At 37.2% G+C, this 15984-nt stretch overlaps 1 protein-coding gene across 1 annotated transcript in view; it reads left to right on the top strand.

Annotated features, from left to right (window-relative positions):
* USP31 (ubiquitin specific peptidase 31) overlaps positions 1–15984 on the top strand; it is a 122499-nt gene that overhangs the window by 61726 nt on the left and 44789 nt on the right. Inside the window, exons 6-9 of the mRNA XM_072607218.1 lie at positions 1275–1419; positions 8878–9058; positions 11411–11522; positions 12238–12332. Coding sequence (XP_072463319.1) covers positions 1275–1419; positions 8878–9058; positions 11411–11522; positions 12238–12332 — 533 coding nt within the window. The remainder of the gene's footprint in view (positions 1–1274; positions 1420–8877; positions 9059–11410; positions 11523–12237; positions 12333–15984) is intronic.

Genomic DNA, 15984 nt, shown 5'->3' with positions numbered 1-15984 from the left:
ACGTCCTTTGGATGTAGTTCATAAGCATTTACTGCTCTGATTTCAATAATAGTTTCTTATTTGAGATTTACTAAGTACTTTCTGACAAAATTTCTGTGATGCAGGTCACACAAGTCTAAGCCTCATTTTACAGAAGGGAAACTGAGACTCACAAAGGCTAAGAACTGGGATGTAAGCTTGGGTCTTCTGACTTCAAAAAAACATTTCTTACCATGATACTACATTGCTTCTCCTGAGAAATATTTCCATTTTAGGATTTACTAAGATACGTCAAGTTTTAAACTTCCTTTTCCCTGAGAGTTTCTGGAAACCATGTTGTCGTCAGTTTGATAATAAAAATGTTTTGCACCCTGATCTCATGGGACTTCATTTGAGAAGTAATTGTGATAAGGCAAACACCATGAGTGCCGATTATTGCCTTAACATAATAATTTCTTAGTTTCTCTAAGGTTGTAGAATTATAGATTTTCAGATGCAAGGTTGTAATGATGAAAATAATGTTCTTTTAAAGTTATTTCCCTTAATCCTTCTCCTGTCTACCAAGTTCAGAGGTTCTGTAGTTAAGAGAGAAGATTTTTTAACATGGGGATGGGTGAGAACCAGCCATCCCCAACTGAGAAACTCTTAGCCTGATTGAGTGGGAATTCTAATGACTCTCTCATACCCCAGTAACCCTTGGATATGGGTGGTGTATCACCAGGTTTGCCCTCCTTGATTTCTGATTATCCTCCTTTCCGGTGAAGGATACCTGACTGAATACTTTCCCACAAATGATACATATAACCCTGAGGAAACCGCATAGTATAGCAAAAAGATCACTAGATGTAGAAATTAGGAGACCTGGTTTTAAATCTCACCTCTGTCACTAACCAGCTGTGTAACCTTAGGCAAAGTATTTAGCCATTGAGGCTTCTACTGCTCCTCCCATGCCCCCCATTCTCCCAAATTAACTTATTGGCCTAGGTGGGCTCTGAGGTTTCTTCCAACTCTAAAATTCTATGACCATATTACTTTAGAGCAATGTACACATCCTGAAATTAGAGTACACCATGCCAGCATTTTCTTAAAAGTGCCTAGGGATTTTTCCCTTCTAAATTGTGCTCATTGAAGAAATGGTTTGTGGAACTGTGTGTTCTTTTACTGTGAGTTCTTTCAAAGATGCTTCTCTGCCAACTCGCGAAGATTTTTGTGGCTCTGCTTCCTAGTAGAATTGAGAGGTCAATTTCTGACTAACTCTATGGTTGTCTAACCATTTCCATTTCTCCTGTTTTTAGATTGTGTTAACGGAAATGTACTATGATGGCTTCCATCGCTCCTTTTGTGACACGGATGATCTGGAAACCGTGCATGAGAGTGACTGCATTTTTGCCTTTGAGACTCCAGAGATATTTAGACCTGAAGGAATTCTCAGTCAAAGAGGTAAATGATTAGGTTTTTACGCAATAATACTTTCAAATGACTTTTAAATGTTTTGATTAGCCATTGGCTATTGTATCTTCTTAAAGTGTGGTATATTGTAAAGTAATAGGTTTGACATGGGTAGTGTTTCCTACAGTACCGACTTGCTTCGTTATTTGATTTTTTCCCATTAGGATTGTCCTTTTTTGAGTCAGGTCTAGAGATACATCCTCACCGGATTGATTCAGTTACTGAGACGTAATTTGCAGGGTCTCTGGGCAATGCCAGGAGAAATATGTGATACGGTATTCTCCTTATTTTGTATATGACAAGAAAATAATAGGGAGAGTGATTAGGTTCTAAATTCTAAAATATTTGTCTGCTGGGCTTGGTACCTGTTTCTAAGAAATAAACACATGGCACTTTGCTGCTGGCACAGAGCTACTTATTATGCCACTGGTTTTTTTCTTTTTTTTTTTACGAAATGTGCATCTGAGAAGATCTTCCAACAGCAGATGGTGGATTCTAGGTCTCTCTCTCTGATGGTCAGGAAGGCTGTTGTCTTGGCAGCTATTGTAATATCCTTGGGGATCTTTCTAGGGGTTACATGTTCTCTGTAAAAATGAAATGTTTGCTGCAGATCTTCTGGCATCACAGTAAGTACCTCAATTAAAAAAAAGAATATAAGAATTGCTAAACTCATTGGGAGTTTGAATATGTATGTTGTGGAATGGTTATTTTCCTTTACAGCAGTCTTAAAGGTTAAAAACATGCCCCCATGTATCCTAGTTTTCTTTAATAACTTTGACTTAAAAAAACAAAACACAAAATACCAGCACTTCAGAACTCAAACTCAGTCTGTCAAAAACTATGGTTATTTTCTTACCTAAGTCCAGCTTTCCTTCTGGCTTTCCTACCTGTCTTTAGTACTACGTTTCACTTAGTCTCCCAGGTTTGAAATCTTGGGATTTTCTTTGACTCTTTCCACTTACCCACATGTGATCAGTTACTTGTAATATTGACTTTATACAGTTATTGAGTGGCTTAAATGAAATAATGTCTGTAGAGCACTTTGTAAACCTTAAAATGCTTTTGAATTCTATATTTTATTATTTCCTCCCTTCCTCCCTTCCTTCCTCCCTCCCTCCCTTCCTTCCTTCCTTCCTTCCTTCCTTCCTTCCTTCCTTCCTTCCTTCCTTCCTTCCTCCCTCCCTCCCTCCCTCCCTCCCTCTCTCCCTTCCTTTCTTCCTTCCTTCCATCTTTCCTTCCTTCCTTTTTCTTTCTTCCTCACCAATGGTTTGTTTAAGTAGATTAGGTTAGAATTGCCTCAATTGAGAAGATAGGAGACACATTTGTATTCTAATTTGCTTTTGATCTTTGCTGTAGGAAGTCAGTGGTCTAATGGTACACAGACAGCTGATTCAGGAATGATTTCCATAGCAGTAAGAAGCTACCATCAGTGTCACTTTTGGGGGCACAGTGTTGTTTGATATTCTTCTTGAAGAAAGTATCCATGGGTATACAGGAATGAGGATTCTGTGTGGTTTATAAGTCTTTGGTTTTCCTTTCTTACTCCTGAATCATGTTTTCCAGTATATGCACGTACACAGATGCATACATGCACATTTACATGTATACACATATGCTGTTGTTGTGGTTTAGTGGTTTCAGTTGTGTCTGACTTTTTGTGACCCCATTTGGCCTTTTCTTGGCAAAGATACTGGTTTGCCGTTTCCTTCTCCAGCTTATTTTACAGATGAGGAAACTGAAGCAAGCAAGGTCACAGCTAGTAAATGTCTGAGGTCAGTTTTGAACTTGTGAAGATGAGTCTTCTAGACTCCAGGCCCGGAACTCTATCCACTGTGCCATCGAGCTGCCCTATATAAATTGTGTGTGTGTGTGTGTGTGTGTGTGATATGTGCATATATGTGTGTATGTATGTTTTAAATATACATTTATATATAGTATATATTTGCTGCCATGTCTTATGCGACCTTTGTGAAGTCTCAGGGCACTCTAAAGTACTTGTTGATTTAGCTTGAAGGATCTTACTGACTTCTTCATATCATTTCTTTACCTCTTCACTGACTGCTGCGGATGTTTAGTACACAGGGTGCCGTTTTTACGTTGCTCTTCTTGCAAATGCTTATCATGTGCATTGCAATTTGAAGTTGCCATCTAATGAAATGATGTTTCTTGTTGGCCTTGGAAATATGAGAAAACCAGCTCTGACAACTCCTTTATTTGTGTCTCCAAAGAGAACCTGTGAGCCATCTTTTTAATTATTTGCATCTTCTTTTTATCTTCTATTTTTCCATACATCAAGAAGGCTGAGATTGATATGCTCTAGATCTTCTAGTTGTAGGTCATTTAGTGTTTACAGATGGTTTGAAAATACTGTGATTTTTAACACCTTTTGCTTCTTTCTCTACCATTCTGACAACTTTCAGTGCAGAAGTAGAAGTGAAAAGGCTTTTTTGGGGGGGAGTTAGTGTTTTTTTAATTTCAAAATGGGTTGTCATGAAATTTATCAAGTGGCTGAATAACTGGAAACTTTTGCCCTAGGCCAAGAGTCAGAAGGGGAGACCAGAGTGAGGGAGGAGAGGCTCAGGGAATCAGATTTAGAGCTAGAGGGGACCCTAGAAGACATCTGATCTAATCTCATTTTATGGGAAATAGTGACGATAATAGCTAATGTTTATATAACGTTTACTATGTGCCAGGCAGTGTTTAGTGCTTTGCAATTATTATGTCATTTGATTTTCACAACAGCTCTAGGAGAGAGATGCTTTTGTTATCCTCATTTTACAGATGAGGAAACTGAGGCAAACAGAAGTTAAGTGACTTGCCCAGGCTTACACAGCTTGTGTCTAAGGAAGGATTTGAACTCAGGTCTTCTTGACTCCAGGCCCAGTGCTCTGTCCACTGTACCACCAGCTGCCCTTGATGAGGGAATGGAAGCATAGAGAGGTTAAGTGACTGGCCCCAAATCCTACAGGTCATAAAGGACAGAAGTAAGATTCAGACTCAGGTTCTCTGTCTCCAAATCCAAGGCTCCTCCCACTGCCCCTTATTGCCATCTATAGGAGTAGATCATCTGGTAGCTTCCAATCCAGCATGAATTTATTAAATGGCTACCTTGTGCATGTGTTGCAATTGGTGCTCGGGATAGGAAGACATGATCATTTGAAGCGAAAAAAACATTGATAAGTATGAGGTTCAGGAAAGACTTCCTGAAGAAAGCAGCACATGTACTGAGCTGTGAATGGAAGCCAGGGGTTCTGTGGAGGTGGAGGTAAGGGAGAGATGACTTTCTAGGCATAGAGACATCTTAGTTATTATTCCCACAGATGACAGAGAAAACATATTCAGTCAGGCAGAGAAACAGAAGAAAGATGTACAAAGGAAACTGAAGCAAGACAGAGTATCTAGAAGGGATGGGCTGTCAGCAGGCAGGCAGAAAGAGGTGAAAATTTAGTCAAGAACTCGGAAGCTCATACATGTTATATGATCTGAATCTTCCATCTGCCTGGGGGGAGAGATTAGCAGGATAGAATTACATTCAGTAGGGATGGAGAGGGGACCTTGTTGGAATCTAAAGACTAGGGTGGAGCAAACTTACACTTCCATAGGCCCTCATTCCTTTCCTTGGAGTTCTAGATACCTGGGAGCCCCAATTAACTCCAGTGGTCTTAGTTTCAACATATGCTGAAGTTTCAGAAATTCCTGAGAGTATTGGAGCAAGATAGCCTAAAGGAAAAAAAAATATTTAAATTTAATTTTCTCAGACCGTAGCAGGAGTGTTGGCCATCATGATCCTCTCCTATCATTCTCCAGAATATAGATCTGTAGATATTCCCCTACCCAAACAGTTCAGGGGTCATGCTGATACCATCTAAATTTGGTCATGCCTAGAGCAAAGTTAAACCATCACTGATTTTGTTCTGCCAAATGGCTTGCATACTGCTGTGTAGTCTTTCATACTTAGCTTGGCTTTTGGAAAGGAGTTATAGTCTGTTGTGGAAAATTATATCCCAGAGCCTTTCCAGCATGATAGACCCTGTCAGAGTTTATGATCTTCCATTATAACTTTCGAGAACCCAGGGCCATCCCTGGGCAAGGATGAGATACCTGAAAATTTATTTGTAGATACATTACCTTTTATCATTTGGGAATATTTGTGTCAGTTCAGAAGATCCATAATGAAAGATATTTTCTGCTTCTCCAGAGAGAGATATAATATACTAGAGGTGTGGAATGAAATGTATATTTTTAGATGGGAACAATATGCTGATTTTTTTTTTTGTTTGATTGCATTTATTTGTTACAATGGAGAGTTCTTTGGCAGGGTAGGGAAGAATCATTAGGAAGTCATTGTGATATTAAAAAGGAAAGGAATTTGGTATCTAATATTACCAGCCTGTTGGACAGGGTATTTTGAACAAGTATGCTAACAAAGATGGAAGATGTGAAGAGCTAGCTCCTTAACTTTAACGTCTTACCTGTTATGCCAAACTTAGCTTAGGGGCTATGAAGGGATCAAGAAAAATTGGCTTGAGGTTCAAGTGATAGCTCTTAGATCTTCATCTTAACCTACAGACCATAAATAAATTATGTCAAATTACTGTAATTAAGCTAAGCTACCCAGAAAATCCATTACTTGGCTAGAAATTCAAGGCAACAAAGTTATAATACCAGAAACTAGGTCAGCCACCCTACCACCCACATATCTGTAATCCATGTTACAGAACTAATCATCAGCTTTTCTTTAACAAAAATGCTTGCTACCTCTTCCTTACAATTTTTTTCTTTATTTTACTAAGAAACTTGGAGACTATAGTATCCTAAAATTACTTTATCTGTGTAGACTTTCTAGTAAAATTCTGTGTTGGGAAGTCAAGGCCTATCTAGCTGCTAGGCTCATAGTAGGGACACAGTGAGTTGAATAGAATATACATTGTTCACAATCCTATTCTTTTGTGCTTAATATGCTTCTCGGTGGTTTCTGTAGGACTATTATCTAGGTTTTAGGACTTTCCATTCCATGTTTTCTGTTGCCTTCCCACTCTCCCTTTGCTTACCATTCTATTCCAGATTCCTCCTTTCTCTTTGGCTTGATCTTAGTCTCTCAGGTGGTTCTATCCTCCTGTATGAAACTGAAGCAGAATGGTAATGGAGACTTCCACATAGAGCACTTCAAAGTCTGCAAAGTGCTTTCCCTACAAAATCTCTGTGAGGTAGATAGATAGACTAAATATTATCATACTCTCTTTTAAAAATAAAATGTTATTGATATCTTTTTATACATCAATGACATTTCTCCCAATATTCTTCTCCCTCTCACCTATAACAATGAATACTCTTTAAAGGAAAAAGAGGAAGAAGAGAAAAAAGTCAGCAAAAATGTTCAGTACATGGAAAACTTCTGAAAATAGATGCAGTGATTCATACCTGTGTACCTCCTTACCTCTGCAAAGGCTTTGGCAGGGTGGGGTGGGGTGAGGTGAGGGGCGGATGGGGAATACAGGTGGGAAGGTGTCTCCTTATACCTCTTCTTTGGGGCCATGATTATTCTTTATAATTCTGTAACATTCACTTTTAGTTGTTTTGATCCACTTTCAATGACTGTTCTTTCAATTGACTTCATAGTAGTCATTATAAATATTGTTTTCTTGGCTCTGCTGAATTTACTCAGCATCAGATATGTCCGTTTTTTGAATGAGGAAACTGATTTTCAGAGAGGTTTAACTTGCTAAGATGATAGAGCTAGCAAGTCTTTGTGTCAGGATTTCATCCCAAGTCTCCTTACTCCAAATCAGATTTCCTTTGTTCTACCACTTTGATTTCATTTAGTACCTTGCAATTTATCTGGTGTTAGCCCAGTCTAAGACTTTCTGTCTTGTTGAAAGTGTATCTACTAGGAGGATGTCTTTTATAATCAGTACTATTTCAGGTGAATCAAAATTTTCCTTCACTTAATTTAATCTGAGCTGTTTTGTTGATTCTACTAAATATTATAGGCCTTTTTTTTTTAAGTGGCCTTTGTTCTAGTGATGGATAGCCATGTTTCTTACTAGCTGTTATGTTTTTGTGCTTTAAGTAGGGAAAGGTAATGCCATTGTAGTGTTAATTTCCTCCAGATACCTGTTGTCATATTCTTATTTCCTTTTTATTTATGGTTTTATAAGTCAACCAACATTTTTGGCTTAGCATTTTGCTTTTTTTATAGGTGGGTTTTGGGAGAGGCAGAAGTTGATATTCCCCCCCCCCCCCATTTTGTGGGGAAATTCCTTTCCAAGGAATTTCTAAAGTTAAAACTAAAGTGAAAAATTCCAATTTTCAGTCTTCTGGGTCAAGAAGAAAGCCAGAATTAAGATAAAAAACTGTGCAACTAGGCACAATGAATAGAAGTTGTAGGAAGGCACATTCTGGATCATTATAAAGAAAAACTTCTTAACAGTTAGGTAAACAGCACTATGTCATTTGTGATCTTCAAGCGGATGCTTGATGGCCATTTGTTGGAGAGAAGAGAGTTATACAGACAGCTGTAGTTGAGTAGGTATGGGCCAGATTTGATAAACTCGGAAGTCCATTACAATTCTAAGATTCTGTGATTCTATGAAAGAAATACATTTTTCTTTCTTTTTAAAAAATGTGTTTACATGTTTTGTTATATATTTTAAGATTGTTTGAAAATTTTTTAACATTTATTTTTAAAAATTTTAACTTCCAAATTTTTTCCCACCCTTTACCCTTCCCCCTTTCCTTGAGAAGGCAAACAATATGGTATTGATTATACATGTGAAGTGATGTAAAATATATTCCCATATTAGCCATGATACAAAATAAAACGAACAAAACACCATGAAAAATAAAGAAAGTGAAAAAATTATGTTTCAATCTGCATTCAGAGTTCATCAGTTTTTTCTCTGGGGGTGGATAACATTTTTCATCATGGGTCCTTGGGAATTGTCTTGATTAGAGTTGCTAAGTCTTTCCCAGTTCATCATTGTTACAGTATTGCTATTACTGTGTACAATATTCTCCTGGTTCTGCTCATTTTTGCATCAGTTCATACAAGTCTTCTCAGGTTTTTCTGAAACCAACCTATGTGTCATTTCTTATAGAAATATAATAGTATTCCATCACAATCTTATAACACAACTTGTTCTGTCATTCCCCAGTTGATGGGTGTCTTCTCAATTTACAGTTCTTTGCTGTAAAAAGACCTGCTATAAATATTTTTGTATATATAAATCCTTTACCTTTTTCTTTGGTCTCTTCGGGATAACAGACCTAGTAGTGGTATTGGTAGATCAAAGGGTATGCACAGTTCCAAATTGAAGAACACATTTTTCTAAAAAATGTATTGCAACAATGGCCTTTGATTCCATTATTAGGTAAAATTCCTAAGTCATGTCTGGAATAAAAAAGAATGCTGAAGTGAGAGAAAAATGACCTGTTCTTATTCTACTTCAGGGATGCATCTAAACAACAACCTGAACAGCTTGAAGTTTGGCAGTGACCACCATAGAATATCTTCTCATGCACAGACAGCCACAAAACAAGGGAAGCCGGACCTGCCTTCCACAAGAACAGGAAATGACAAGATTGTTCTGCTTGTGTGTAATAGAGCATGCACTGGGCAACAGGGGAAAAGGTAAAACAGATCTATTTCTTATCAAATTAACCAATTTTAATTTTTTTTAAGTTTCTTTTTTCAATTTTTCAATTTCAATTTTTAAAAAGATCTTTTGGTCTAAGTATGGTTCCATCTAACAAGGTCCTGGGGAGATAAAGATTGCTTACTATATATACACCAGAGTATGATCTATTTTGACACCTATTATGATATAGGACATATGTTTACATATATGCCATGTGGAGACATAGAATTCCAACCACAACAAATCAACTAGAGTTTTGTTTTTTGTTTTTTTGCATAGAAATACTTTATTGTGATGGTTGATCCTGTCCTGCTGCTAATTACTCTATTGTAAATTCCCATAACATCCCTGTCTCTTAAGGCACTTACCACATTCAGTTTGTAGTGTAATTATTTGTGTATATATCTTATTTCTTCTATTAGGTTGTAAGCTCCATAAGGGCAAAGATTGTGTCATACTCCTTTTTATATCCCTCTGAACCCCAACCATGTTTAGTCTTGCATACAAGTATTTCAGAAATTTTGAATTTGAATTTTCAGAAAATTGAATTGGAAAGAGTCACTGGATAGCAGTGGGGTATTTAATGAGGTAGTCTATGCTTGGCTTTTATCACCGACCTCTGTGTTATTATTTGTAGAATGAGGGGATGTACTATATGATATATAATGTTCCTTCCCACTTTGATGGTTGATTAATTCCTCCTCAGCCCTTTATCCCTCACCTCTTTTATCAGTTATTATCCATACCAAGCCCCTTAAGGGTCTCTGCTGTTATGAATTGGAGTAGTTAGTTAACTATATGTGGGAGCTGAAAAGACCAAAAAAACTGTCTGATTAAGATCTGGCTGTCCTTTAAGCATCACTGGATCTATCATCTCTCTCCTAAACATGATCTAGATAAACATCTAGAGATGTTACTTATTAGATTTTTTTTCTTATTACCTTTTAGCTTGTACTTCTTAGCTTAGGAGTCTCAAACTGAAGTGAATTATTTAAAATTATTTTTTATAGCACTCTTCTATTTGGGTTGCTCTGACCAAAATTTTTACTTCTTTTCTTCAGACTTGTTAATCTGATTGCATAGTTGTCTGAGCAAAGAGACAAAGGGCTGCATATTCTACCTTAGAAAACTTCATACAGCTGGATCCTAAGTCATTCAAGCTCTATTGGGTTTTCCCTTTTATCCCTTCTCAATCCTTTCTGGGACAAACTCTTCCCAGGTTGTTATATTGTAAACTCCTTCTTCTGTGTTGCTGGATTATTGTTTTTGGCATATCCTGATCTCAGAGAAGATCTAGAAATGCCCCTATTTATTAGTAGACTGAATATGGCATAGCCTTTGGAACACACCTACTCTTATAAACCTCTAGAGGTTAAGGAGTTCTTAACTTTTTTTGTGTGTGTGTGTGATGGATGGATCCCTTCACAGAATAATGCCTTTAAATGCTTAAAATAAAGTACATAGGACTACAAAACAAATCAGTTATATTGAAATAAAGTTATAAAAAATTGAAAATAATTTACCGATTCCCATATTAACCCCTTTTCGAGCCTTTAGAACCCCTCAGAAGGAAGTGAATTCACTTTTCTTATGGAATTAGAGGTGTTCACATGTGAGCATCTAGTTATGATTGACATCTGGAGCTTAGGGTATGTCATACCTAGCAGGCAGAGAGGTTTTACTCTAAATTCAGTGAGCCTCTTTTTACCATGTTGTTCTTATGGACTCTGCCTTCCTTTTCATCCTGTTTTAGCTGTTTTTCAAAGATGTGACCTCTTTTCTGCCTGACCGCACCATACTTTGTTCATCCTTCTAGCCTTGTCTACTTCTCTGGTATTCAGTCTTCTTGTCTGCCCAGCTGCTTAACAAGGCAAGCTTCTGGTCTCAGTCTTTCCTTCCTGGTCCTTTCTCGCTTTGCCATGGCAGTCCCAAGATACCATTCTGGCCTATCACTTGTTACATGTAAACTAGAAATGGAAACTTTTCTTTCTACTGTTATCATGTCACTGAAACTGTGGAGCAGAGAGTGTGGTAATTCATGTTGAATTTTGTAGTTTCATTTCACATTTAAGTCTTGTCCTAAGAATAGTCCTATTCTGATTCCAGATAATGACTCAGGCCTAATAAAATAATAACACCTCATTTATATAGCATTTTAGGTTTTATATAATATTTTCCTCTCTATAACTCTGTGAGTTATATGGTTTACATATTATGGTCACTTTACGGCTGAGGAAATTCAAAATTTAGTGACTTAAATGACTTACTCATGGTAGTCTGTAGGACTAAGAGCTGTAGTATTAACCCTCCATATGCCAAATAAAAAACGTTTTGTTTTTCCTTAGATTCGGACAACCCTTTGTGCTACATTTAGAGAAGACAATAGCATGGGATCTCTTGCAAAAGGAGATTTTGGAGAAGATGCAGTATTTTTTGAGACCCACAGTTTGCATCCAGGTGAGTAAAACATTCTAGTTTCCACATCTTTATATAATTGGTAAAGAAAGTGAGTTATTAAAAGTGACTTTACAATTCCAAATTCTTTCTTGTGGGGGCAGGAAACCAGGCTCCAGTGTGGAGAAGACCTGATAAAATGTAACTTAGCTAAGTTGGGTCTGTTCAGATATTCAGTCCTTCCTGGGTTGTATCTTTCCTTTTAAGGGAATTGACCATTGAAGGATTTCCTTTGATTTGGTGGACATTTTATTATAATGTCTGGCAAATACTTAAAATGCTATAATAAAGTGAATTATAACTGAGAAAGCTTGGTAGAACTTTTATGTTTTACCCTCACAGTCTTTAAGCATCAGCAGTTCTTTGCTTAAACACAAACGAAAGACTGCATCAACAACTTTCTCACATTTTGATCTCCCGATCTTAAAAAAGAAAACAAATGCATAAATATCAGTGAGCTTAAAGCGATGTAACAAGAGCACTTTGCTTTATGTAAATGATATTAATTAGATAGTTAACAAATGAACTGATTTTTAAAATAAGTGAAGATTTTTTAGTAAATTGGATTTTCTTTCAAGTACTTGAGGAATTCACTCCTTTAGTGATTCCTTGACAAAGTGACTCTTTATCCATTCTATAAATTTGATTATATTAAATTACTGCAGGGATATACTTGTGTTAGGCATCCTCCCTAACCTAACTCTTATGTTCAAAATAGGTGTGCCCATTTAGTTTGCGTGTTGTCAGTGTTGTGGGAATAACATACTTGCTACCACAAGAGGAGCAGCCCCTGTGCCACCCAACTGTGGAAAGGTAAAGCCACATCTTTCCTGACCTCACTGGCTGAGTGAGCTTTTAACATGTCTGAATACCTAGGATTAGAGGGTTATCTGTTAGACATTCCTCATTAGTGGTAGTTTCTCCAGATCTGTATGGCACTGAAGTTTTCTTATCTTACACAACACATTTTTGAAATAAGAATAAGAGTCATTTGACATTTCTTTATTAATTTCATGACTGTTTTGTGTTTTCTATATTGGTAAATAACAATAATAGCTATGTATCTATGGAACTTCAATTTGTTATGTGTCTTCTACGTTCCAGGCATTGTGCTAAGTGCTGGGGATACAAAAAGAAGCAAAAGATAGACTTTACCTTCTGGGAGTTTATATTAGTATAAATGAGGAAGATACTATACAAATAGATATGTACAAAGCAAACTACATATGGGATAGAAAAACTATATATAGACACACACATGCATATATACATACGTGTGTGTATTAAGTAACTGGGTGGAGGGGGAGACTAGCAGCTGGGGAGGCACTCAGGTAAAGTTTCATATGGGAGGTGATATTTAAACTTAATTTTCGAGGGAATGGGGCATTCTAAGAGTCAGAAATGAAGAATGAGTGGATTTTATTCATGAGGGACAGCATTTACAAAGGTGTTGCTGGAGATAAGAGATAGGAACAACATGTTTTCTTGAGGTCAGTTGGGTTGGAGCATGGAGGTGGATGAAAGGGAGCAGCATTCACGAAACCTGGAAAAGTACTCAGATGAGAAGGAGTCAGATTGTGCAGGTCTCTGAATGCGAAATAAAGGAGGTTGTGTCTTATACCAGAAGCAATCAGGGAGCCAACTGGAACTTTTTGAACAGGGAGGTTTTATAGTTAGACCTGTTCTTCCTAAAGATATTCCTAAATATCACTTTGACAGCTGGAAAGGGACCTTGTAAGTCATCTAATTGAACCTCCTAATTTTAAGGAAGAGGAAACAAAGAGGATGAATGACTTGCTTAAGGTCATATTGGTAGTTAAATGGCAGAGCTAAAATTTGAACTAACTTCAGATCTAGCATTCTTTGCACTGAATCAGGATGCGTACTATGATAATTTTATAAAGATTAGAGTCACTGACTTCACTGTATACAAAATGCCCTTAAAGCTAGATAAAAACCTAGTGTGAAGAAAAAAACAGCTCCTGGCAGCTTAATGTTCTTGTTGATGACACTGTTACTTGGCTTTTCTAAGCTTGGGTTCTGTGCTAGAATGAAAAAAAGAATAAATTAAAAATTACACCTTCTAAAAATATAGTTTGATGACATAAGTGTCTTTTGTTCTGCTATCCCTTAAAATAGAATTAATACCCTGTTCTTTACTCACTTTCCTGCCTTAGATTCTGAGGTAAACACAAAAATAGAATGGAAGAACTTCTGGCAGTATTGGTGCTATGGAATCAGAGAAGGGAAGGGACAAAATGAATTTAGCTCGTTGCATTTTTTAAATAAAAAATTAAATTTTATTTTATTTTCAGATCTGAATTCTCTCCCTTCCACCTCCCTCACCCTCTTGAGAAAACTAGAAAAACAAACCTTTGTTACAAACATGTAGAGTCAAAGGCAGAACAAATGACTGCTTTGGATATATCCTTCCCACCCCCCACTATGTCTCAGTTTGTACTCTGTTTTCATCACCTCTCTATCAGGAGGTGGGTAGCATGTTTCACCTTGCATCCTCTGAAACTGTCATTGCTTATTGTGTTAGCCAGATTTCCTAAGTCTTTTAAGTTGTTTGTCTTTACAATGTTGCGACTATTGTATAAAATTGTTTTCCTAGTTATGCTTACTAAACTGCATCAGTTCATGCAAATCTCAGCTTTCTTTAAAAGCATCCTCTTCATCTTTTTCTTTTTAGCACTGTGGCATTTCATCACATGCACACACCATAGCTTTTTCAGCCATTCCTCAATTGATGGATATCCCTTCCATTTCCAGTTCTTTGCCACCACTACAAGAGCTACTATAAATATTTTTGTACATATGTGTCCTCTTCCTCTTTCTTTGATCTCTTTGGGGGTATAGACCTCATAGTGATGTTGATTTTTTGTTCTCAGAGAACCATGTTATCCGGAAGATGATGCAGTGACTTGCAAATGAATTGGATTTAAATGAGGGAGAGCTGTGCAAAGTCATCAGCCTCACTCTGTCTTCCAGAGCCATCACAGTCCAGTGGCAAGATATATTGATCAGGACAACTGGAGATGGCCTGGGATGCAGTGGGAGACTTTGGCCTTTTTAAACTAAGGTCTTTTCCAGGTCTCAGTTTGACTGAGGCAATGCTTATTCAGTGATTAAGGCTAGGTAAGAATGAGAAAAAGAATGGCCTCTTTTACTTAGTCCAAAAAAGAAAAATCAACCTAGATGGGGAAGACCCTCAGGGTTTTTGGCCAAAACAGAAAGAATTACTATTTACTTTTAGTCTGAGTCAATCCTGGCCTGAGAAATGAAGGCTAAGTGGAGGTTAGGCTGGGACCTATTGTTGGCCAATCAATGAGAACCAGAGTGCATTCTTAAGGCATGGCCCTTAAGAAAGAAATCTAGCCCATTAACCCCAATATATCTTTTGAGGTTTCAGTGATCAAAGAGCTCCTCCTGGTAAGGGTATGATACCCTATGTGGGCAGAGAGAGAGGAAAAGAGAGGAGAGAATAGGAAGGGATAGGAGAGGATGGTATAGTAGAGAGGAGAGGGGACAGTCACCAGCCTCACTTTCTCTTCTGGAGTTATTTGAGTTCGGTGGCAACATATAAATCAGAATGATTGTAGATAACCCCTCCTTCCCCCAGTGATATCATGGGATCAAAGGGTATGCACAGTAAAAGCTTTTGAGGCATTGTTCCAAATTGCTTTCCAAAATGTCTGAACAGTTCCTTATAATTCTGTGATAATAGGTCTATAGAAAATAGTTCCTAGAGAAAAAATAATAGAATATACCTTTCTTATCTTAGCAGAAGGGTGAGGAACTACTAGGATGGAATATTGTATACATTGTCAGATATGGTCACTGTACTGAATGCTTTTGTTAAACTTTTTCTGGGCTGTAAGGGAAGGTTAAATTTGGAGGAGGCTGGAGGGGGCATATTTCTGACATAGACTGTGGTATAAAAAAAAGGGCATCAATAAAACATATTTTAAAAAATCAATAGAAAAGAAAGAAAATAGTGTCACTGAGTACATGTATCCCTTGTTTCACAACATTCTTTCTGATTTCTCTGCTGTATTTGACACTGCTCACCTTCCCCTCCTGATTACTTTTTCCTCCTTAGTTTTTGTAACACTGTTCTCTTCTGGTTTTCCTCCCATTTTTTGACAGTTCCATCTCTGTCTTCTTTGCTGTTTCCTCATCCCTGTCATGTCCATGAACAGTGCGTTTCACCTTCTTCTCTTTTCTCTCTGTATGACCTTACTTGTTGAGCCACCAACTTCTGTAGGTTCAATTGTCATTTCTATGCAGATGATTTCCAGACATATATCTATATCTACCTATATAGATATGTATGTGTGTGTATTTTTCTTTTAGTTGTTTTTCAGTTGTGTCCAACTCTTTATGATCCCATTTGGGGTTTTCTTTGCAAAAATATTGGAATGGTTTGTAATTTATTTTATTAGCTCATTTTTACAGATAA

Source organism: Notamacropus eugenii, chromosome 1 (genome assembly GCF_028372415.1).
Source record: "Notamacropus eugenii isolate mMacEug1 chromosome 1, mMacEug1.pri_v2, whole genome shotgun sequence".
In the NCBI taxonomy this organism is placed as follows: domain Eukaryota; kingdom Metazoa; phylum Chordata; class Mammalia; order Diprotodontia; family Macropodidae; genus Notamacropus; species Notamacropus eugenii.
The sequence above is the reverse complement of the archived record's forward strand: the minus strand, read 5'-3'. Positions and strand labels throughout refer to the sequence as shown.